The sequence below is a fragment of the Macrosteles quadrilineatus genome, unplaced genomic scaffold, assembly GCF_028750875.1.
Source record: "Macrosteles quadrilineatus isolate MER2022 unplaced genomic scaffold, UCM_ALF_1.0 Scaffold_6__1_contigs__length_79288215, whole genome shotgun sequence".
NCBI classification, from domain to species: Eukaryota; Metazoa; Arthropoda; class Insecta; order Hemiptera; family Cicadellidae; genus Macrosteles; species Macrosteles quadrilineatus.
In genome coordinates, this window is record NW_026542599.1 from 55061098 (window position 1) to 55086421 (window position 25324).

The following is a 25324-nucleotide window of genomic DNA, read 5'->3' on the forward strand; positions in this document are numbered from 1 at the left end:
TTACAGCTTCAAAGAATGAGAAACAACATTTAATCTAAATTTACTAAGATGATATACAGATAATATATACAGTAAATGAACCTTTACAAATACTCTCGCTTACGAGGCACAGGTTTCTTCTTGTAATGCTTTTTCCCTTTTGGAAACCAAATGTGTTTGTTAGTGCTGGTTAATTTCATGAGTTCTTCCCTTGTTTGTTCTTCACTTTTAGGTTTAAACACATCATAAACTGCAGAGAGATTTTGAACTTTCAAAACGGAATTTGTATCTTCATTAACTGCTTCAGGAATCGGTCTGGAACACTCATAAGGAAATGGTTTCTCTGGATGCCAACAAACAATTGTAGAGCCATCATCAGTTACAACGACTCTCTCCTTAACCTCAAAGGAGGAATACAATTGAATTCTTGCTGGGGGAAGAATGAACTGTTTAGTTCTTACATTTGAGAGAATCCTCTGGAATAAAGCCATTGCTCTCTTTCTGTGTATTTGTTTTATTAGAAAAGGCCTACAGGCCTACCTTTAATGAATGGTTTGATAGGCAGGAGATCCACGACTAAAGAAAATTTTGGCGGAAACACTAATAGCACATAGTTTTTGAGCCTATAGAATGTAGCACTTTCCAGTTCACTTCATTAAATAATTGTAATTCATTGATCAAATTAGGTAGGACCTTTTTAGGGTTAGGACTTGACTTAGGTGTGTAGGTCCAGCTGAGCTAAGTAGGTATTGTTATTGGTTGGTAATTGGTATTTTTATTTTATTTATTTACTTTTACGTTTTACTACTCCAGTCTAGTCTCCACTCCAGAATCTATATCTCAATGCTCCAGTCCAGTCTGTCTCAGGTCAGGTGCAACGGGAATCGGCACACGGGAGGGACTAAGGCTAAAGGTGTAGTGACGTCATATCTCTAGTGGCTAATGTCTTCTCTTCTCTTGAGGCAACACGATTACCGTAACGAGACTATGTGATTTCAGCGGCGTTCGTGACATTATTGGTAGCGTCATGGTAGCGTCATAGACTAGCCAACACAAGTAGACTTCTCAGTACCTATGTTTTATCTATGGTAGCGTGTTGGATTGGTGTTCAGGAGGTCCTGGTTTCAAAACCAGGGGACATTAACTTTTTGTCGACGATTTTTGCTTAAAATGCGAATACTTCTTAGCTGTAAATCTTTTGTTATAGTTCGGCTATTTTATGATAAAAAAAAATTATTTTTTAATTAAAAAGTTAATTTTATAACTAAAAATTTAAAAAATTAATTTAATTTTCAACTTAGTGGTTCTAGCGGAGAACGCTGACACTACAAGATATGTTAGCCTTAGTATATGTTAGTCCCTCCCGTGTGCCCCACCGATTGAGGTCCAACGGGTCCAACCAATTCTAGTACGTGGGGTCCCAGTTTATCGACATCCCAAATGATCGACACTGAAATAGTCCCATGTTGTCGACAACTCAAAATATCGACAGTGTCGGTTGTCTGTTAAGTGGGATGTCGGTTATTTGAGTTGTCGACAATATGGGAATTTTTCAGTGTCGATCTTTTGGGATATCAAAAAACTGGGACCCCACGTTATGAAGCAGGTATACACATATTTAGTCGATGTGTTGATTTTATTATTTTATATTTAGTATTATATTCCATTGATGAAATGTCACATGTTGGTAAGCCTGCAAATGGAAGGATTATTCAGCAAATCAAGGGTATTTTCCAGTTCTACTCAACACTCTTTGGTTAGAAAAATTTTAACTAACAATAAAGTAATCTGGACATTTTGTAAATTTCAACTTAAAGTTTTTCAAGGTGTTTTAGTTGCTTCAAGTAATATGAGAAACCAGAGTAAATAGGGCGTAATCAAAATTATTTCAGAAGTTTTGTTTCATAGTCCTAATATGTCTGAGAATAGAGAAGAGATCTTAGCTGATTTCCAGGTAAGCATTATTAATTATAATTAAATGAGATTTATTTTTGTTCTCATCATCACGGTTCCCTAACACATATTTTTCTTAACAGCACAAATTGTTTAATTAAGCATGGATGATAATGGAACGGCACATTAGGTGGTCAACATTTGTAGGCCTAACTTATCAGTTGATTGGCCAAATCCATACTTACAAAACTAAAACTATAAGTTAAGTTACAACATACAAATTTAATTTGTTTCACAACGGTAGCAGGGAACTGATTATTGGCTCTCTAGCCTACATCAGACCTAAGTATTGGTCACAATTTTCGGATAATTGGTGCTTTCTGAAATGAAGCCTAGCCTATTATAAAATATAAAATATGACTTGTATGTTTATTTTCATAATGGTTTTGGTACCTACGGCATTCTCGTTTTTATAATACGTCAAAGTCCTAGCATGAAAAGGACCATTGAGGACTTTCAAGTTTGAGTTTTTTGCTAACGAGCAAAATCTTGCAATAAAAGTCTAATAAACACTCACAAGCACAAGCTAACCATTGATATGAGTAACTGAAAGATGTTTAAATGGATCCAATATCGATTAATACAACACAAACATAGCATTGAATACAACATTAAGTTACTCACTTCAGCTTTGTTTTTGTAAGTTTACTGTCAGTTTGCAGTACAATAAAATAACACAAAAGTAAGACAATTTCAACCAAAACTAAAACTTGACGTTACCACTAGTCTTAAAGGATAAACTGTGGGAGTAAAGTGATTTAAATTGTTTTGGATAGGCGATAAGTAAGGCATTTTATGTGTGTGTATGCGCGTGCGTGAGACAGACAGGACTAGACAGGATCCCTTTCAGCTCATTATCATTTATTGTTGCAGCTGCTTCTGCTTATCGCTTGTTAACGATTTCAGTCGACAACGCTCGCCCACTCCCAATAAATGTATTTTTTTTTACATCAGACGACTCTAGTTGTTGTAAAGTGTCTATATAGATTTAAAATTATTACTGGCGCTGTATGATTTTGACTCCAAAGACTGGAGATCAAAATTTCGACGCATAACTTAATTACCTAATTACTATTTTACAAAACCTTTAAATACAGATAATATACTTCTACCCCTTAAAATCCTGATTGGTATATACTTAGAGGTAAAAGAAAAGAATAACATTTAATAAAACATAAACGGAGCAATGTTTTTATTTTTAAAAGTATTTGAACTCCAGTGAATCTCCATTTAACACAACACAATTTTACAAGTAACGTTCTACGTTGGGACAAGAGTTTTCATATTTATTGTACTTTTGCCCCAAGCGCGGGGCCCCCTTCAACTCATTCGCTGCGGCCGTTCATTGAAACTGAAACTTGTCCGTCACAGTCACCACAGCCTAGCACACTGCTTACTTACTGGTTACTGCTGTTCTTCTCCTCCGCAGTCATCAAGAATGGGGGAGGCGTCATCTTTTTCTTTATCTTTATCTTCTTAGTTGTATCTTGGTTTTTTATTGTCTTCTGTTAAAAGTATGGTCATCCAGGAATTCATTTAAACTGTAGTAGGGTCGTTCGAGGAGATAGTTTTTCAGTTGGTTAGCAAATTTTTTCGGGTCTGTAATAGCTTTTAGCCGATGTGGTAATAAATTGTAAAGTTTCATCCCTCTATATGTTGGGGTTTTTGCTGTTTTTTCTAATCTGTGTTGCGGTAGGTTCAGATCGGTTTTTTTCCTGGTGTTGTAGTTATGAGTTTCTGATCGTTTAGTGGGATTCAGTTTCATTGTTTGGGTTATCACTTCAATCAAGTATAAGGATGTTAATGTGAGAATTTTGTTTTTTATAAAAAATGGTTTGCAATGTTCTTGATAGTGGGTATTATTTAGGGTTCTTATTGCTTCCTTTTGTAATATGAAAATTGATTGGAAAAGGTCTGTACTTGCTGCGCCCCAGGCAACAATTCCAAAGCGGAGGTGTGATTCTATGAGTGCATGGTAGGCAATTTTAGCTGTAGTAAAGTCGGTTAGGTTAGTTATCCTTCTCATAGCATAGATTGATGTAGATAGTTTTTGTTGCAGTGAATTAATATGGTGTTCCCATTTTAGGTTTTCGTCTATTTCTATTCCCAGAAATTTGGTATGGTCTGATCTGTTTGGGTTTGAGTTACCTAGAGGGGCTTTGTTTGGGTTTGATTTGCAGGAAAATTCTATTGTAACAGTTTTGGCGTTATTGATTCTAAGGTCTATTAATTTGCAGAATTGCTCGATATGTTTTAAAATATTTTCTATTCCTCCGTTAGTTATGAGGTGATGATCTCGAGGGATTAGTACTGTGGTGTCATCGGCAAAAATAATACAGTCCGTTCCTGTTGGTAGGTTTTCTGGAAAATTGTTCATATATATGATGAATAGGAGGGGGCCGAGGATGCTTCCTTGTGGAATTCCTTGGGTCATATCTTGAAGTCTAGATTTGGTTTTAAGTTCAATGTTGTTTTTTATGTAGCCTATTTCTACTTGTTGTTTTCTGTTTGTGAGATAACTTTTGATCCATTTTTGAGCGTCCTGTTTTATGTTAAGTGCATTTAATTTTCTTATAAGGGTTTTCCAGTTTAGACTGTCAAATGCTTTTTCTATATCCAGGTATATTCCTATGACATTGTTATTTTCTTCCCAGTTTTTTGTTATAAAGTCACAGAATTGAAATACTGCTGTAGTAATGGATTTTTGAGGTCTAAAACCATGTTGTTTTTCAGTTAGGAGGTTGTTTTCGTTTAGATGGTCCATTATCTGGTTAAAAATTATTTTCTCTATATATTTTGAGAGGGTGGGTAGTATTGAGATTGGCCTGTAGTTTGTTTTTATTTTTTTTTCTCCTTTTTTATACTTTGGGTAAATTGTTGCTATTTTCATTTTATCAGGTACATGTGAATTTAGGATTGAACTGTTTATGATGTCTAGTAGGGGGTTTATTAGTTCTTCCTTGCAGTATTTTATAACAGAGTTGGGGACTTCATCAAAGCCGCAGACATTTTTTGAATCAAACAGGGTGTCTACCAACCGGGAAATCCGGGAAAACCGGGAATTGTACTTAATTTTTTACTGGCCATGAAATGTACGGGAATTGTCCTTAAATGCCAGACTATGTCCTTAAATTTTTAATGGGTCATAATTTTATTGATCGCTAGTTGGTTAGGAGCACATAAAAGGTTTATCAGATGTTTGTTTACATTTTCATAATTTATTACTAGAGTAATTATGCAATAAAAATCCCATTAACAATCTCAAACCCATTAATATTTTATCACGACAATCAAGTGTCAAGTCAAGTACTTCCAAGAACTGTTGACTCAGTTAGCTAGCTCATAAAAGTTGTATCACTTTTATTCCTTTACAACTTCTGTTTTTATTACTAGGGCTTATTATGAGATTATATTATGAGGAATTATTATGAGATCCCAAACCTATTTTATCGTGAAAATAATAGCTTTATAATGGCTGTTAAATTTCACTTCTTACTTGTACTTGGCTTGAAGATTCATTTTGCCGCGGCCATTGCCTAGTGCCATAAAACTGTTTATGGTTTCATATTAAACATGTAAATAATCTACAGTCTTATTTTGTAAGTTAACCCCTTTTTTATGGATGTTTTATCTTTCAATTGACAAAACTACAAGCATTGTTATTTGCATGAATGTTTTATCACTATGTAGGCCTTCTTGGTTTCAAATTATGTCATTGCATTTTCTGTATCTTTGTCTTATATTGTTGGCTATTCAGGTTTCAATGTTTTTTGTTTCCCATATATTTATTTGTTGAGTTGTATGCTTTAAGCAATCTAAATCTTAAGAACTAGAATGATGATAGTGACTTTGCTGCTATTATAACCTCATTGTTTGTTACTCAGTTTATTTAGGCCCTCCTAAATAATTAGGCCTAGGCCTGGGTATTTTGATTCTTGAAAGTGCTGTAAAATATATTAAGAAAATGTAATTGAGCCTAGATAAACAACTAATGATTGCTATGTGTCGATATTAACTTTGCAAATGAAAATACAATAATCTTACTCTGTGCTTATTGCTTATTGGTAGCCGCTTACCATACCTTGATTTTGTACTAAGAACTGAGCAACAATATGCATTAAAGAGATTGCGTTTCTCTGTTACACTATAAAAGTTTTACCTAAAGTATAGGTAGGCCTATGCTTGTTTACTGTCAATAAATTTCTATTTTGAAATTTTTAACTCTTAGGCTATCTATTATTATTTACTCTTCTATCTGGTACAACTACAGTTAATAACAAGATTAATACAGTTTGACCAATCAGGAAAATTATTCGGTAGGCCTAATGACACCGACAAAGGTTACGCCAAAGTGCCCTTAAATGTACGGGAATTGTCCATGAATTTTTTATCCAGAATGTAGTAGACACCCTGATCAAAAGTTTTAAATATATTGTTTAATTCGGTTTTGTTTATTGTATTGAATTTTGATAGAATTCCTAGTGAGGGTTCTTGAGGGGTTTGCATTTCTTCTTGTTCTTGCAATATTTCCCTGTTGTTGTGGGAGTTTTCAGCAGAGCCTCCGATTTTGATAAAATAGTCGTTAAAAAGTTCACTTATTCTTTCTGGGCACGAGATGATTTCATTTCCCTCCCTAAGCATAATATTTTCTCTGTTGTATGGGTTTTTATTTCTTTCTTTATTTATGATTCTCCAGATTTCTTTATTTTTGTTTTTTGATTCTTCAATTTTAGATGATATTTTTGACCTTTTCTTTAGTTTTATTTCGGAGTCATACTTCTTTTTTGTTTCTGTAAAAGTAGCTTTATCCTCAGGCCTATTTGTTGTTAAGTATTTTAGGTGTGAGTGTTTCATCTCCTGTCGTAGTTCATTTATATTGTCATCATCAATTAATTCGTTTACGCCATTATTGCCATTTTTTAAGGTTTTGTAGGTCTTTGGCATGTGTGTCTGCATGATTTCCACGATGGTTCTTAGGAATGTATTATATTTTTCCTCTGTGCATTTCTGTTGATAAACTATTGACCAGTCCACGTTTGATAGTGCATGTTTTACATCAGAGAGGGATTTAGTTGTTATCTGTCTTGAGTATTTTTTTATATTTGATGGTTTAGGATTGAAAAGGTTTATTTTGCAGAAAACTCCGAGATGGTCGGAAATAAAGTTTTGTGTGGTTTCGGATTTTATATTTGCAGGGTTTATATCTGTGTAGCAGCAGTCTATACTAGTTTTTGTAGTGTGTGTAATTCTGGTATGGGGCAGTTCTTCTATTCTTATGTCAAAAATATTTAGTAGAGCAGTAAGATCTTTGATGTTGCTTTTGTCTTTGTCGATTATATTTAGGTTTGAATCGCCCATAATGATGATCTTCTTCCGGGGTTTTGAGTGAGTGTGTAGTAGGTTTTGCAGGTTTGAGAAAAAAGTTTGTAGGTCCCCATTGGGTGGTCTGTAGAGTCCCAAGATTAGAAGGTTTCTTCTCCTTTCCTTAATTTCTATTGCCGCCAGTTCAATATTCATTTCATCTGTATAGGCTTCCATGTTTACTTTTTCCACATTTAGTGGCATTGCTTCAATGGTGTAGATAGCCACCCCACCCCACATATGCTCGTGTAAACCAGGCCTAAGCGAGGGGCCCAGTGCAAGTCCCTTAGGGTCAAGAATTTCGTTCCTAGTAATGCCTTAAAATGCACCTAACAATAACCTTAAATATAGGACAAAAATAAAAATAAAGTTGTTGCAAAAGAAGGCCATTTGGTAAGTGTCTGATTAATTTTCGAAGTTATTAATAAAAACTACTGTGCAAGGGGGCCCCGGGAACTCGCCCCCTCCGCTCATAGGTAAGTCCGGCCCTGCTAACCAAACCTGCTGTACCATTTCAAAATTCTGTTTAATAACATTAAACGCATGGGATGGGGAATAACCAACCGTATTTTGAAATGTTACAGCAAGTTTGGTTTGTTAGGTTGTGTATTCTTTGTTGATACTAAACAATATTTATTTATCGTAGTTGTCAGCCAATGTTTCAATTCGTTAATATTGGTATATCTGATAGAAAAAAAATTTTGATATAGGGCTTATCAAAAAGAAATCATCGATAATAATTAATGTTCCCTTTAACAGAAAAGTATGGTAATTTTAATCTTTGTTTACTTTATTTGTTGTTAGGCCTACATTATTTATTATTCTATTGGGTATCAAATTTATTGTTCAGTTTTTTGTTTTGTCGCAAAGCATTGGCCAAGCTGTTGGTGTGTATAAATAAAAAAAAATAAATAAATCTTCTACAGCATTTTGGAAGGTCTAGGTAAATTTTAAGATACTTAAATAAGTTAGCCCTATTTAAGTTATGTCTTGTAGGTACATGACTCGTATGATCAGCATCAGCTTTTATGGGGAACAATTGGTTTTTCTAATTTTTGACCCTCTAAACACAAAATTTCCCAATTTCTCTCCAGACCTTTTTAAAGGGCTTAGGCCTAAAAAAACAAATAATTTAGTATATCAAAGTGTTTTTGTACAGGTATTGGTTACGAAGTAAATTAAAACAATTGTTATTTTTAAATTCCCATGTTATGTGACGGGATATTGTAAAATTTTGTAGTTTGCTTGTTCATGGATATATTTTGATCAAACTTACGCCTCTTTCACACGACGCGGCGCCCACCGGATCCGGCGTAGGGCTATGGGAGTATATGAGTCCTTTCACACTATTATCCGGCTCGCGAGTTACCGCCGGATGCACCTTCAGCCAGACAACAGCGCCGCGCCGCGTCCACGCCGGACAACTCGGTGAAGGGCTATTGGTTTGGGAGCTTTCACACGGTGCGGCGCGTGCCGCACGGCCCAACCCCTACGCTTTCTCAATTTAGGCAAACTACCTTACCAAGAGGGTGCAACAGTTATTAAGAAATTATATATCGTTGTATCAGAAAATAATATATTTAAGGTATCACAAAACATATATTTTTATGTTCATCCCATGCAAGTCGGCCAACTTAAAGTAGGCCTATTAAAACAAAATTTTTCATTTAATAACTAGAGGAGAATATTTAGTATTAAATTACTAATTTAGGCCTATACGTAATTATTAAACATTTTTGTAGACTTCTAGAATACAATATTTTCAGATATGACGAATTATAATATTTTTAATTATCCTATTCATTTTATTTGAGCTTTTAAGTGGAGTATTAACCGGGGCTATAGAATACAGGGGCTAGCTCACGTCTTTGATGTAGCACTTGCCGACACGGCCCCGCTCCCCCACCTCCTGTGACGTCACTGGGCTGACAGTCGGGCCTGTTTCCATTACGCGGCCAGCGAAAATCTCACTCTTTTACACGCTCCCCTACCGTTGTACGAACATATTTCTCACATGAAACTTATATCGTTTTATTCTGCATTAACTGTAGAATCCAAATATCCAAACAGTTTTTAGTTTACCACAAGTAAATTAGTTTTATACCAACAAACGTAGAGAAACTACAATAATGAAACTTGAAAAAGTCACTAAGCGAGGAACATTTTAATTTTCGGGTTAGGCACAAACTTTCAGCGAGAAAACTGTAGTCAATCAGTTCTTCCTTAGTAATTACTTAACAATTCTTAAATACCCCTAACAGTTCATTAATAAATCGTCTCAAAAGACGATTGTTACAACTGAGCGCTGGCGGGTAATTTTGCCGTTCGCCTCGCAAATTTTCGGTTGTTGTTATGGCAACACTGCATCAAATACGCGTAAAAACAACTTCGCTCTTTCATTGTTATTCGGGTCTTCCGTTTGTTTCTGAAGAAGATAGAAGAAAAATGATCAGAAGATGAGTAAGTGGCTAAAATCAGCGAAATAGGATACAACTATTATAATAAAAATACTATCGCATTAAAACGCTCTTTTACTTAATTTCTACGAATAAACACTTTGTTCAACAGACAATATAAAATTACCTAAACCATTACACATCCCTAAAAGATACCCAACCAAGTGTATTAGAATTATATGACAAGGGGTACCGGAATATCAAACAAGATAAAATAACATTCTAAGCCTTAAGTCTACACAGTTCTTAAAATTAAGTTTTAGCACTAATTACTTGTTTCACTAATAGAAACAAAGTGCAATTGTTTTAGGATCATAACATTTTTTAACTATCATGTTATAAACAGCACGATGCGGACATGTGCGGAACGATGTAATGTGATCGCCAAGTTTATAAAGCCTAACTTCCTGGTAAGCAATAAACGACCCGTTGGTTTTATCGAAAATTTTCAGGCTAATTATTGAAATAGAACTATTAATGAATATTTTTCTCGCTCAAAGTTTGTTCCTATCCCAAAAATAAAAAAAATCCCCGCTTAGTGACTTTTTGTAGTTCACAAGTTTGTAATCGTTATAATTTTCCCCTTTTAAAATACATATCATTGATCATAACTAAAATATTTTTGGACCATCAGATTCTGTAGTTAATGCAGATTACAACGATATAAGTTTTATATGGACAATTTAATTGTGTACATTTAGGGAAGCATTTAAATGAGCGATTTGTATATTTGCCGCGCGCTAGCTACGCCCGTGGAGTCAGCGTGGTGACGTCACAGCCACACGGCAGTGGGACCACTTTGCTAGTCCACGTGAGCCAGCCCCTGTATTCTATAGCCCCGGTATTAACTGAGGCATGGTTAATGAGATTTACTCGGAGGGCTGGTAGGGTCAGCATAGCTATTGTCCTGCTCCACCATTTTTTGCCACACTCCAACATTTCAACCAAAAAATAAACACAATACCCTCGCCGCAGCAAACCTGCAGACTAAGCGAATTTCCATTAACCTGATTGGATTTACACTAAAATGCCTCCATAAAAATATCACATTTATTTCCTATTTAAATAGAATTAGTTAAACGAGTACTTAGGTTTGCTACAACAGGGAGGGTAAAAGTATTTTTTGTAAAATGTTAATAGTTTAGTAAGAAATGAAAGTATTTTCCAAATTCGATCAAAATATGTTCATAAACAAGCAAACTACAACAGTTGACTTATTCTCCATAAGAATAACATGGGAATTTTAAATTTACAATTCTTTGGAATTTTCTCTGTAACCATTAGACACACAACAGCGCTTCAATATACTAAATTACCTATTTGTTTTTTTAAGCTCTACAAAATGGTTTGGAAATAAATTGTAAAATTTTGAGTTTTTAGGGACGAAAATAGGAAAAACCTATTTTTACCCCATAAAACCCCATATAAAACCACGTTCCTATAGTCCGATCATGCTGGTTCGCGAACTCATTCGAATAAATGTAGGTTTATACCAAATTTCATCAAAATCGGATCATTTTTGCTCGAGTTATTGCGCTAACGGACACATATATATATATAAATATATATAATAATAAGTATGATTGTGATTAGGGCTACTACTATATAAATAATTGAAAACATTATAAAAACATTAGTAGGCTACCCTTTTAAATTCATTTTAATTAATAAACGACATGTTTCGACACTTAGGTCATAGACATGTTTACATTTAGGCCTACAAATACAATAACAAAAATAATGAAAGGAATAAATAAATATAAATGTGAATTTGAACGGATGGTGTTTTTGGCCTCTAGGGACCTCAAAACGAAAAAGTAAATTGGTCCCGGGTCCAGGTCTTACCATGAGTACTCCGGTAATAGCTTATTCCCTATATAGGAAATTCGCTAAAACAGCGTGCTTTATAATGATGAACGTAATCCATGTACGCTTGAAAATAAGTTGGCAGCACTCAGATATTACGAATAAGTACGGTCAGCTGGTGCAGCGTTTCCCATTTCATTCAATGTTTGGATTTGACCTAAACTAAAAACGTGCTTTAATAATAATATTAATAAATATTCAGGAGTGCCGTACGGCACGCGCCGGACGAAACCGTACTAGTGTAAAGACACACGCTTGTCCGGCACGGCAGGCGCCGCATCGTGTGAAAGAGGCGTTAGTAAATTTATTTATTTTATACTAAGTTATTATAGCAGCAAGCCTATGTACTCATAAAACCTAATGTTAATTAAATACATTTAATTGAAAATCAATTCAGGCAACTGGAAATTCGCTTAGTTGGCAGGTTTGCTGCGGCAGGGATATTTTTTTAATTTTTACATATTTTTATTATGTTGTACTATGTTTGAATGTAAAGAGAAATTAGGCACTTTGTCCATTCCTAGTTAAATGACTACAGTAAAAAGTAGGCCCCAAGAAAATCAAGCATATTATACAAAATACAATTTTAACTGTTTTAGGCCTGCACTGGAATCGATGATATCGGCGAGGCATTTTCGCATCTCGATGAAGCAAAATGGGATTTGCTGGTAAGTACAATATTATGTTTGCTACAATGCTCGAACCTCCTTGTCTGGTCAGTTATGTGCTTAAAACTATATACTTTTTAGTTTCAGCTTTTACCGTGCATTTTATTCAGATGATAATTTATCATAATGAAAAACTAGATTGAAATTACCTGTATTGGTTTTACACTAGACGTAGGGAACTGGTACTTGCTTAGTCATAAGTGTTCTTCAAAACCATACTGTAACTGTGTGAATTGGTTTATTTATAATGCCTTGAGGGTCAATTATTGTTAAATTTCATTATAATGTTTATAATTTCATTATAATATAATGTTTTTGCTGAGTTATTAAAACTAAATTGTCATGCCTATTTGTGCCTATTGTAAACTTATGTAGTGTGAACAGTTATTGTTCTCTACATATTTGGATTTGTTGTACATTTTTTTCAACTTATATACTTTTTTCCAAGGCGGCAATAAACAGAGTAATGCCTCAAGATTCGCAACAACTTCCATCCGAATCGTCCGGCCTGGACATAGAGATGATAGAAGAGATAAGACGACCACAAAACATACCCAATGGACAGAAAAGTGTCGTCATCAGCCCTGATTTTATTGAGGTATGCCAACCAACTCTTTTATATACTTATTTATTCTGAAGTATAAATAAAATAAACATGAAGCTTCATAATAAATACAGTTACACTTACTGCTGTGGCCACTGGTACAGAGAGTCATACTGATGATAATGAAATAAACTTTACAAACAAAGTGTAAAAACTGAACTAATTTGCAGGTTGTGTCACGTAAGCTGGCACTTGGGCCTATCACAGGCAGCAGTGTAAGCGGGTGTAGGGTTAAGACCGGACTGCAAACATTTATGCTGACTCACAGAGTGGATGTCCCGTGTTTCGTGTACTTGAGCGCCTTCACCTGGGTCGTGAGGACAGTTGACACAACCTGCATGACGGCATATAATGTTTTTGAACTAGGCTAGTAGAGATCGGTCAAGTGCAATCTTACTACAAGCTTTAATACCAAACAAATTTTTTTATAAAAAAAAACCAACAAAAGTAAAAGTTAAATATGACAGTGGTAATTTAATATGGACAGTGATTTGTTTACAATGTACAACAATGAAGAGGGTTATAACAGCCTTCCCTGGAGGGAAATTCGCTAAACCTATCTTCAAACCCACATATACATCAAACTTGTTTTACCGTTTCAATTTAAGTTTTGTTTGTTCAGGCCTCGACCAGCCATGGACGACTCTCAACTCGGAGGCTCAACTTCCAGATAAACTACAATGACAGAGTAATTGAACTGGTACTCCCCGAAACCGCCACTATCAGTAAGTTTTTTTCTATTTTTCTATCTTAAATGTCATTGATGTAAAATATTAGGCTAGCGAAGTATTTTTATGTTAAAAGTTGGTTATCGTAAAGAAGTCCTTACTATATAGCGGCTGAAAGCAGTCTTCGTATAAAATGCTGACTGTTAATTTATTTAACTTACAGAAAGCAATTACTTACTTGCTGTGGCTGTTGGTGCCCAAGGTGGAACTTTGCCCCCAACACACTGTCTCCATTTCCCTTATTCCCAGTCTTCTCAAGTCTTTTCTGAGATGGCCCTTCTATCTCAGCTTTAGTCTTAATATTAATCTTCTACCCATATGATTCTTTAATTACATTGTTTTGATTAAGGAGTCGTAATCTTTCCTTGATCAGCTTTTTTATTCTCTCAAAATTATGGCAACTTTCGAGATCGCAAGATGAAAATATTCCAAAATTTAACCTTTTTTTAAGGAGGTGTGAAATATGAAAAAATGTATTACGCAAGCCCTCGGTCCTAAAGGGTAGTGTGGGACACACCAATATCTGGAGTACCCACCAAAAGCACCTTTCCCCTCCACTCAAATATGTGTGGGAGGGCGATCACAGCAAGATGACTTGTCCCCGCAGCTGGAATATGAATATCAATGATTAATCATAACTAAAAAACCAAGAATCACATATGTCCATTTTTTTATTTAAATTTTAAGATCCCTAGTGTTTTGGATTGTTTTAAAGTTTGCATCAAATTTTTTTTGAAAACTTAATGTTTACATCCCAGTACCCCAATCAAATTGTAGTAGCTAATTATTGTGTCGTTAAACAAAAATTAAATGATGTCTCATTGATTTATTTGAAAATTCACACGTTTGTTTAAAGCTAAAAACTTTTATAGGAGATCTGAAGACTATGATATTCAGCAAATTGGGCGTGCCTGTTTGTCATCAAACTCTAACAGGGTGGGAGCACAATCCAACCAGTGACTACGCAACTTTGAGCCTAATAAAACTGCCAAGGGAAAACATCCTGTTTCTGACTAACCTCGACTCTGACAATAACGGAATGGACTTTGAAAGGTTGGTGAAAACGCTTTCATTTACATAACTTACTCATTCTTAATTTCTTTGGTCATTGAATTGCCTGGTAATTATTTTGTGCAAGTCATTAGCTGAGTAAAAATTTCAATGATTTTTCTTTGTTGCTCTTTATGGTGGATTGGCTAATTTTTGTTGTTTTCAATAGCTGAAAATTGAGCTGGCCTAGAGGTTACAGCGCGGGACTTCGGTCCCTGAGATCCTGGGTTCAAATTCCACCAAATCATCAATGGATTTTATCTAAGTGATAATGCCCCTCCTCTAGGTCTAGGCTGAAGTAATGTGAAAAACAATCCCAAGCTTGTGCCTAGCTTCTAAAAAAACCTTCATTGTAAATAAAGCTGGACTTAGCACCTTGGATTTAGATGTGTCAAGGAAAGATATTTTTAGATTTAATTTTTGATAGTTAATCTCTTTAGTTTGCCTGGTAAATCTTTGTTTCTGAAAATTAGTTACTTAAATTTAAATAGATTTAGTTTTGTTCAAGGAAAGGCTCTAGGCCAGGATTTTTGAATTGTAGAAAAAGGAGGATAGCAGCTAGCTTACCTTGAAAGTGTAGGTAGGCTATAGAACATCTAGAAGATACACTGTGCAGACAATTTGTCCCCTGAGAGACTTTGTCAAGTGTAGAGAAAGAGTTTACAAATTACAAAATGGCTGGTGTTACCACATATCATTAGTCTATTTACAACTATGTACACAAACACATAATATGTATATATATTGTATACTATGTTTGTGTACATAGTTATGATATGTGGTAACCCTGCATAGTTGACAACAGTTAAACCTGATGGACTACAGTATATGTTAATCGCAATATGTGCGTCAATATGTGCAATCAATAGTACAGAAAATTGATGACTTGTAACCCACATATCATCAGTCGATTTACAACTAAACACACATAGGCCTATATATGTGTCTTGTGTATGTACTTTGTTTGTGTACGTACATAGCTGTAAATATATTAACGATATGTGGGTTACAAGTGATAAATTTTCCTGTGCAATTTTTCTTGTTAATAATAATTTATTCTTTTCCAGTGAGGAAAATCTTACAAAAACATTTACATTGAATGTGTTTGATGAAATGAAAAGCAAAGATTACAGTCTGAAGTACCCTGGAACTAAAACTATAGAGGAAGTTAAAGCAGATATTTATAGGTAATTGATAAAAACTCACATTAATATGTCTTATCTTTTTATTGCTATGATGAAATGCTACACCATTTCATTTCCTAATCATCGTACTAATCTGGTATTAACCTATAGATGCAGCGCAAACCAGGACAACTCTATAGGTGTCCAGCAAACCATAGCCTCTGGGAGCATGTTTTATCTATGATAAAACTTATTTAGAGAGTAGGTTGGTAGATTGATGAGAATTGTTTTGGCTATAATTTAAAACTCCAACCAACATTTTTCATTTCTAAAGAAATTTCTTATGAACCAATCAGCATTGTGTTGAGTGAACCTTTTTTTGTTTATAATATATATGGTTTGGGCTTTAATTTTGTTAGTTAACCTATATTCTTTCCTAAAAAATATACTCTTTAGTGGTAGTTGAATCGATTTGTTCTTATCTAACACTAACTAGCAAAATTGTAATAAAAATGCACTAAGTTAAAACTAAATTCACTAATGTTGATACAGCCTGATATTTTTTTTTTACTTTTTCCTTAGCTATTTGATTCACCTTAACCTTAATGGTGTAAAAGAATTTTAGTGAAAGCTAAACTTAAAATACTATACTATACTATATATCAAACTATACTTGATATTCTGCTATGAACGAATTAATTAATTAAAAAGTGTTTTTATTTACACAAGACATGTAGGCTACAACAATTGATTTCCTTAGCACTGCATACAACAATGGTATTCTGATATTAATTAATATTCTGAAACGTGTTCAATTCAATATAAACCCTTCTGTTGCCATAGTCTGACAGACATCCCAGTTAGACACCAGGTGTGGACAGGTTGGCCGTCGACTCTCAAAGACGACACTACAACTCTAGCAGCGGCCGGACTGCAGCTGCCTAATCACAGTCTCAGTGTGAAGAAGAACCCTGCCAAGGAGTATAAACGAGTGAGTAGTCTTATAAATAAGTAAATAAAAATTCATCGGACTTAGCATGTCTCAAGTCAATTGCAAAAACAAACACACACCGTTTTGAGCTTCATTTTTAGAGTGTTTTTTTTTACCATGGACATCTTTTTTTAGATTGTTGTCGACCTAGCGGACAGTGATAGTTCTGTGGAAGAGTTTGAGGACGCCTCGTGTTCTGCCTCGTGGACTGGTGAAGATGAAATGTTTGTTGAAGATATCGGATCAAGAAAAGTGCAACCTTTGAGTTAGTAGTTGGGCATTAATTACTTTATATTTCATTGTACCCTTTTTTAAGTTAATTGGTTGGTAAACATAAGGTTGTTTCTAATCATAAATTTATTAATTAAATAAAACTCATCCTGAATTGGGTATTTATTGTCAGCGAACATGGATAAAGTAATTGTTTAGAAAATTTCAGCTCTCCCGTTGGTTGGTTCTATGAGTGTTTACCAAATCAGTTGAACGTTATCTTGTAGTTATTTGGGAAGGATGAGAAAAAAGGAATATTTATTTCTTCATGTTGTTAGAAAATCCCTCCTATGTCCTTATTCATTGTTTTTCTGCTATTTGCCAAGGCTCAAAACCAAAAATATAACCACTAAAAATGACTAGGCGTAGCCTACTAAAATAATTGTTCCTCTTTGCCTAATGGCTCTAATGATTGGATTTTGAGATATTTTTATTTCTGACTCATTGAAGGTTTGTGAGGGGAAAAAGTTTCTAACCACCACTTGTATCTTCAGTTCCAGACAATGTCGAAGATGAAACTGCTGGTTGTATTCATTTCACCGATGAATTTACTAACAGATATGGAGCTATGCATCCCGATTTCTTTCCTGGAACTCTGGAAGATGCTATTAAAGAAGCATGTCAAAAACCTGCAAGAGAGGTGAAGTATTACTTGCTATTATATGTTGGGATTAAGCGCTAAGTCCATGGTTGGGTTAGAAGTTATCTAGTTGATTATAACAAGTATAATTGATTATAAGTCTTGCTCAAAAACCCCTAAAAAATCAAATAAGTGGTTAGAGCCTACTTGGTTTTTCTCTTTCAAATAAACGAGTAAATAAATGTCTTTCAACTGCAGTTAAAACTTGTACACAACTTTATATCCTTTACTCTAAATATGTTTACAGAGGAGGTTATTGGCTGTTTATCTCCATCATGACGCCAGTGTGTTGACTAACGTGTTCTGCACTCAACTGTTGTGTTATGAGTCAGTTCTGCAACTCCTAGCGACCAACTTTGTCGTCTGGGGGTGGGATCTCACATTTGAATCTAACAAGCAAAAGTGAGTGTTAGCTTACCTTACCTTACTTTACATATATACATGGCAGGCTTAGCTGATTGGGAAAGAGTTAAATAAGGCAAAAGAAAGGCATATTTTGTACAAAAATAAGTATATGTTACCGTCGCTTACAGCATTTTCAACCCGGGCAGGTTTGAAGGATGTGTTAATATAGCGGGCTTACCTGGATGGGAAACTGTCCAAGCTAGCTCAGGAAAGAAACACAAACGTTTCATCACACATAAGAATTTATATTATTTCACTGTTAACGAGGAGGATTTGAGTTAGGAAGGGAAATGTCTTGCGTGGTTTAAAATACTGTTAGTGTCAGTAAAATATTCTTATGATTGTGTTTGGCTAAAAAATTGTAGTGTTCTTGGACACTTTCCGATTCAGGTAAACCTGCATCCTGACAAAAATCCTTGAAAGTTAGGTCCTTGTGCTTTATGCTACATTCTGAACCTCAAGAAATGTATGGAAGTAAGATGTCTTCAAGACCAATTGTGGCCAAGAAGCTGTTGTCGACAGTTTCGTCAATTACTGGGTTGGATAATTAATTGATTAAAAAAAAGTTTGTTATCATAAATCAAATGTTCAATTTTAAATTGCTTTTATCACATCTAATGGTCAATCACCCTGATCTTGTTATCCTAAATCAACATTACTTCAATGAGTTTGCTTGTAGGTTTCTTGCGTCCCTCACTCGCACACTGGGGCCCATGGCGGCCGTTACTGTTCGCAACATAGAGGTGGAAAGGTTGCCAGCACTGTTGCTCATCATGAGAATGAGGTCTGCTACGGAAATATTTTCAGCTGTTCACGGTAATGACCTGATTAGTGTGTAGTATATACCAAAAACTATTTAATTTGTACGCAAGCAGATTTTTTGTCCCATTCATAGAAGTATACAGTAGATAATTTTTTTCCATACGTTGTGTGTTTAAAAGTAATTTAAGCAATACTTTCAGTCAAAGGTATTCCTTTCTGTTTGTCTTTGAACAAGTAAAACTGGTGGATTTTTTTCAAAAATCGCCCCTTTGGTTTTATTTACTTTATTCATAAGACTTCAGTGAAGTATGTTCTACAATCTGTCAAAGGCTGACAAAACTAAAGGTTAATCATCTGTAAATGCTACATCTTGCATAAAGGTCATAAAGAAAGTATACCTAACACTGCAGGCTAAAAAGAATGATTTGTACAATAAATCTAGAAAAGCACATTTTTTCCATCACTGAATTGTTTGAATTATTTCAAAAATTTGACAAAAGAGTAAGGAGGTGTTATGTTTAAATAAATATTACGTTGACCTTACCTAGCTGGCCACTCACACCTAAGCAGGTTTTTAGCCTTTCCTGTATTAATAAATATTACGTTAAAGTAAAAAATGCAGTTCGACAAGTACACTAAAGTCAAATATATTATTTGAACAGGCAATGTCGGCGTTAATGAACTACTTACTAGCCTCATTCAGGCAGTTGATGTTTTCTCTGAGCAGCAGAAACAAGAAGTAAAAGAAGAAGATGAAAGAATGGCCAGAGAAATGATTAAAATCGAACAGGACAACGCTTATCAAGCTTCTCTAGAAATAGACAGGTAGAAAATGTAGTTTGTTATCTGTAGATATTTGAGTTTACCATTATCATTACCATTCCTAGCATGCGATCATTATAACTCGTTATCTGGACTGATCTTGTCATATTTAAAACACAAAAAATAAAAATAGAACTAATTCTTACATTACCAACTACGATGGCGGCCAGTATCACACCCTAAAGTTCATACTGTCCCCAAGATACTTCTTTATGGAGTAAAAACATTCGCTCAGTGACCAGTTCATCACTTTTTTTTTAGTTGTTAAGTTTAGCTCCCTTATATTGACTGGAAGCTTGTTGAAAAGTCTGTAGGCTATGACTGGGTAGCAGCTCTTTGATTTACCTAGCCTACACCTTGGCACATTGATATCCCTCTTTGATCTTAGGCAGTAGTAGTGGTTCTGATCTCTTCCGATGTTCTCGAGTTTTGGATTGTTTTCACAGAGATAAGGCAGTCTAAGATAAACTGACAGTAAACAGTGAGTATAACAAGTTGTTGAAAGATGGCTTACTGTGCTCATGCCAGTATGATTCTGACTGCCGTCTTTTGTAACAACTAAACTCACTTTGAACTAGGACTATGGCCCCAGAGTGTCAGCCCATAGCTTATGGCAATGGAAAAGCCCAAAGTAGGTCAGCAACGAATATTCAGGAGTGACGATCAGCTTAAGTTTTCTGAGAAGGAAATTGGTTCTTGAAAGTTTTTTACATACATGGCCATGTGTGGACCAATTCAGCTTATAATCCATATTTATGCCAAGGAGTTTCATCGGCTTGTCACATCCACATCCACAGTCCATCTCAGACTGAGTCCACAAACTACAAAGAAGCTGGTGAGATTTATTTTCATTGAGCTTGAACTAGTTCCTGGTAACCACGAGGCAGGCGGCCGCGTTGGCATTTATAATGTTGTCAAGTGTTTAAAGTATCTAAAAGTGTGTATGGTTCATTTATTTGTTTGTGATGTCTACAATCTAGAGTCTGCCGTGTAAACTTTGAACCACAATTAATCTCATCCTTACTTAATGTTGGAACAGAAAGTTATTTCATCCAATGCGGTAATTGGTATAGCTAGTAAAATATTGGTGAAATATTTGGAAATATTGGCAATGTAAGACTAGATTGAGAAGGAATTTCTGTCTATTTATTAAGCGCTTTTAACCTACACATTTAACCAAACTTTACTTTCATTGTTTTATTATTGATCATTAACTCAGTGAAAGTAAGGATTATTCCGCTTTTTTCCTGCTGTCTTCAAACCCAAACCATTCTCGTCTTCGTTCCTTGTATGTGTTTGTATTTGTCTGTGCGTGCAAGGATGTGTGTCATTTTACATCGTAGTAGCAACTAGATCAACTAATCGACTTGCCATTTAATTGCTAAAGTAAATTTATTATTTTCAGAGCAAAAGAGGAAGCAAAGAAACAACAGGAGATGCTTGAAACTCGAGAAAAACAGAGAATTGAATCAGAAAAACAAGAAGAAGAAGCCAAAAAACAGGTATAATTTAATTTCAATGGTTTTATGGTAGTTGTATTCTTTATTTTGAAAGACTGCTTTCAAATTGATTTACATCTTTGTACATTTTGTTATCAACTTATGCATTTTGAATTCTTTTTCTGGATTGGAAATCAAGTTACCGTTACTAACTTAAATAGATGATCCAATATTTTATAATTGCTTTTAGGCTGAAAGAGCTGCCTTAGAATCAGAACTTCCTGACGAACCTAGTGAGGACTCAACCGAAAACATCACAAAAATACGTTTCAGATTACCTAAAGGAGATTTCTTAGAGAGAAGATTTTTAGCTTCAAGCAAACTACAGGTAAAATCAATGTTTCCAATTTCATTTGATATATTTTCAGATGATACCTTTTTTTACATGACAAATATTTTGTTTCACTACTGTTTTATTTCATGTTTCCCTGGCATAAAAAGGCATAACATAACCATAGCATTAACATTTTAAATGGTTTTTGTTTAAGAAAAATGTCCAAACCATTATCTTGTAATTACCTAATGACAATATATTGGACAACTAACTTACCTGGGAAAAAAAGGTTTCCCACCAGGCAGTTTACAGAAAACAATTGATTTTTCATTTGTGTTTGTGAGCTGTTTAGTCTACCTGGAACTCTTTTCTTGGGTAAGTTAGTTGTGTATCCATTCCTTCATCTTTAATGTATCCCTAAGCCAGGTGCTCTTTTTTCTTCCAAAATGCCCAAATTCCTCCAAAACCTAAGTCTTGAATTATTACTTGAGGACTAGAATTCGACTGAGGATTGAACTTAGGTTTTATTTTTTTATTTTTATGTGTTATATTTGACAAGATGTCCATTTTTGACTCTCTTGTTAATATATTCAAAACTACAGTCTAACCTTGATATAACGAACCTTGATATATTGAATTCCTTGATATAACAAATTTTTTTTAATCCCCTGGAACTCTCCATAAGACCCAATGTATATTTTACCTCTACATAACGAACAAACCATAACAACGACCTTGATTTATCAAATTTTTCGTGATTTTGGCTCAAATAAGACACCTCAATATAACGAATTTATCATTGTCAGAACCTCTACATTGCGAATTTAACCTCTGCATAACGAATTGTCTACGTCTTTCCCTCGATATAAAAAATCCCCCACCCCATTATTTTTGAAAAATCTGTTTCTTTATCAAATGAAATGGAAAGGTGACGTAATCGCTTGCGCTAACATTCGTCTGCTCCGTTTTTAACACATCTCTGTCTGCTGTCGCTGCGCGTGCTATGTTAGTATGTTGCAATTGAGAACTGATTTCATTCACTGAGGACTGATGACGACGTAATGTTTAGTAAGCTGTGATTGGGCGATAAGTAACTATGGTGAATTGTACAATTTTTGGATAAAGAGAAACCTAAGAAAGGATATAAAAACAAGAGCAAAGAGAAAGAATAGCAACATCGTTATTTTAACATTCCTTTTAAGAGTGTTTTTATTATCTTTAAGTTGGTTATGATTATACACTTTTATGACTTATCTAATAATTTATTGTTTTCAATACGATTTGTTTAAACTAGCAACACCAATGCTATAGTTAATGATTATTATTGACATTCCTCTGTTGTGATAAATCCGTACTGTACTGTATGTAGCCTACCGGCCTATCACGATCAGTAGCTTACAAAACTTTCTACTACTGTTTTGTTTTGTTCTTTACATGGTTTATGACTACGCAATACAGTGTTTGGCTAGGTTTTAGGAGGGTTAGAACAAGCTGTGATTTTAAACTTACAGTTGTTTACCTGTACCAAGATCAATGCCATTTTCATGATTGCGCAATATGCAAGATCCCTCCCCTTTATTATGCCGGATAATTTAGGTTCTACTGTACAATGTAAACACTGTACTGTAAAGTATTGTAGCCTATGCTACTTTAATTGTGTTTTAATGAGGTCAAATCCCGACCTATATTGACCGACGCTTGTTCTGAACCTCGATTTAGCGAATTTTCTGCAAACCTAACCTCTATATAACGAAACGAACCTCTTTTTAACGAAATCCTTGATATAACGAATATTCAGTTCGGTCCCTTCAGATTCGTTATACTGAGGTTGGACTGTACTTAGCTTATGTAAAATTATGTGTCTGATTATTTTGAATCACTGGTATAAATTATTTTGGCATAAAAATGTTGATGTAATTTAATTAATATTTTCAGGTTTTGTTGAACTACTTGGTGGTCCAAGGTTTTCATACAAAAGATTACAAAGTGATCTCAAGTTGGCCTAGAAGAGATGTGAGTATGATTTAGAAATAGTTTTGCAAAATTTAGTTGTTTGGATGCAAAAATCTCATCCATTTGCTAGTTTAGTTATGAACATCAAAAGTGTGCCAGTGTAATTTTTTTCACGAGGGTGAGTTATTTGCTCTTATCACTTAGCTACACTGTCCACTGCCACTGTGCACTGGTTGCACTTATGGATGCTGCAACCTAAATTTTGGAAATAATAAAGGCACTGGCTTCAGCGTTCACTAAGTTTAATAACGTCCAATACAAAATTTAATAAAAAGCTTTTTCTGGGAAGCAACGGCTGTCGACAACGGGCTCTATACAACAAATTCTCGGCAACGAACTCTCGGCAACAGTGCTGAAATAACAGGATGCGCAACCACAACCTGTTATTGGCGGGTGAAAAACGTTGCCGTTGCGTTGCTGGGAAACAACAATAACTTGCATCTCTAGTCCCAAATTGAGACAATTAATTTGGAGCTCTACTGACCTCTAACGGTGTGGGTTCTGATAACTTTTTTTTATTTTTCAAATTATAAATTACCTAATCCTGGCTGGGTATGAGTTACCTGAAATACAGTTTTAAACTGAAAATAATTTTATGGTACAAAATAATTTGCTATTTTGTACCTTAATACCACCTACGACGTCGTTAACCAGAATTTCAGGATGTACTGTGTGGAGGATAACAAACTAATACAACGGTTTACACCAGATGTGTTTTGTTTTTACAGTTAACATCGGTAAGCGGAGATGCCACTTTGCAGCAACTCAATCTTTGTCCTCAAGAGACTCTTATCTTGGAAGAACGGTAAAACCAAGGCGACAGCACTGAACCAAGGGATTCACAATGGCTGTGTTATGTTTACTAAACAACTTCTAAATCAGTGTTAAATATTTATTTTGATGTCTTTGATCATTGGAACAATACCTTAGCTTTAATTTCTCGGATGGAACTTTGTGTTTATTTCTATGAGAGATCACCGGAATTCACACATTAGTGATTGTGTAATATAGGACTAAACTGCTTCGTCTCGTTTACCTTTTATACTAAGGAAATACTAAGATGTCTCTATGTACATATTAAATATTTACAAATAAAATTTTCATTATTCTAGTTTTTTAGTGTAGTATACCGGTTTTACTCTTTTAATAACACAAAGTCCTTGCCTATGTTTATATATCCACCCTCAATATACGTACCTAGGCCAACTTATTATAAACAATTGCTCTTAAGAAATTAAACCGGGGAACTTAAATTAAGTTGCAGACGTGTTTGAAGATTTGCATTTACACCAATTTTTTGTAAATTTGTTTAACTCCATAAAATGTGAACGAATATATGTGAACTGCTAAGCCTCAAGAACATTTTCCAAGATATACTTTTGTAAAAAAAAAATGGAATTTGATTTTGGATTCAACAATTTGGATTTTACTTAAATTTACAGCAGCTACATTTTCTTCTTGAACTAGGATGTTGTTCTGGAGTAAACAGGCTGTTATCTTTTGATATTTTGTAAGACTTTTGTTTGCCTTTTAATTCAATTACCTGTTCTCGAATTGTAACTGTATTGTTTTTACTATTTTATTAACCAGGCTAATTTGGAATAATAAGACAATAACAAAGAAAAGTCTTGGTATTTGCAGTAAACATGAAAAAACTGTTTTTTCGTTGTAAATTTCCAAGTTATCTTATAAATTGTAATGTTCTGATAGCATTATTTGAAACCAAAACCGGAACAAAAGACATCTAGTTTACAATCTATATATATAAAAGGCAAAGCCCTCACTGACTGACTCACTCACTCATCACTAATTCTCCCACTTCCCATTTATCTAGGAGGCTGAAATTTGGTACACTGATT

The 25324-nt window shown here is 34.7% G+C and overlaps 2 protein-coding genes across 2 annotated transcripts; one reads left to right on the forward strand and one right to left on the reverse strand.

Moving 5' to 3' along the window:
• LOC128997037 (39S ribosomal protein L42, mitochondrial) lies at positions 1 to 728 on the reverse strand. The gene has a single exon (XM_054422615.1). The coding sequence runs from the start codon at positions 468 to 470 to the stop codon at positions 84 to 86; it is 387 nt and encodes a 128-aa protein (XP_054278590.1). The 5' UTR covers positions 471 to 728; the 3' UTR covers positions 1 to 83.
• A 988-nt stretch (positions 729 to 1716) lies between these two features.
• On the forward strand, positions 1717 to 24576 carry LOC128996976 (FAS-associated factor 1). The gene is made up of 16 exons (XM_054422546.1): positions 1717 to 1933; positions 12215 to 12283; positions 12732 to 12881; positions 13510 to 13612; positions 14488 to 14668; positions 15733 to 15852; positions 16633 to 16780; positions 16916 to 17045; positions 17545 to 17690; positions 17938 to 18092; positions 18775 to 18911; positions 19520 to 19682; positions 21085 to 21181; positions 21369 to 21506; positions 23388 to 23465; positions 24194 to 24576. Exons 1-16 carry the CDS (start codon positions 1895 to 1897, stop codon positions 24272 to 24274), a joined length of 1935 nt encoding a protein of 644 aa, XP_054278521.1. The 5' UTR covers positions 1717 to 1894; the 3' UTR covers positions 24275 to 24576.
• Positions 24577 to 25324: the final 748 nt, after the last annotated feature.

What these genes read in the sequence shown, in the direction of transcription:
- LOC128997037 (XM_054422615.1), bottom strand. Translation starts at nt 470, where the DNA reads ATGGCTTTATTCCAGAGGATTCTCTCAAATGTAAGAACTAAACAGTTC.
- LOC128996976 (XM_054422546.1), top strand. Translation starts at nt 1,895, where the DNA reads ATGTCTGAGAATAGAGAAGAGATCTTAGCTGATTTCCAG. An exon ending in GTTAAAGCAGATATTTATAG is followed by an intron (nt 15,853 to 16,632) that starts GTAATTGATAAA and finishes CTGTTGCCATAG; the next exon opens with TCTGACAGACATCCCAGTTA. An exon ending in CTGCCAAGGAGTATAAACGA is followed by an intron (nt 16,781 to 16,915) that starts GTGAGTAGTCTT and finishes ATCTTTTTTTAG; the next exon opens with ATTGTTGTCGACCTAGCGGA.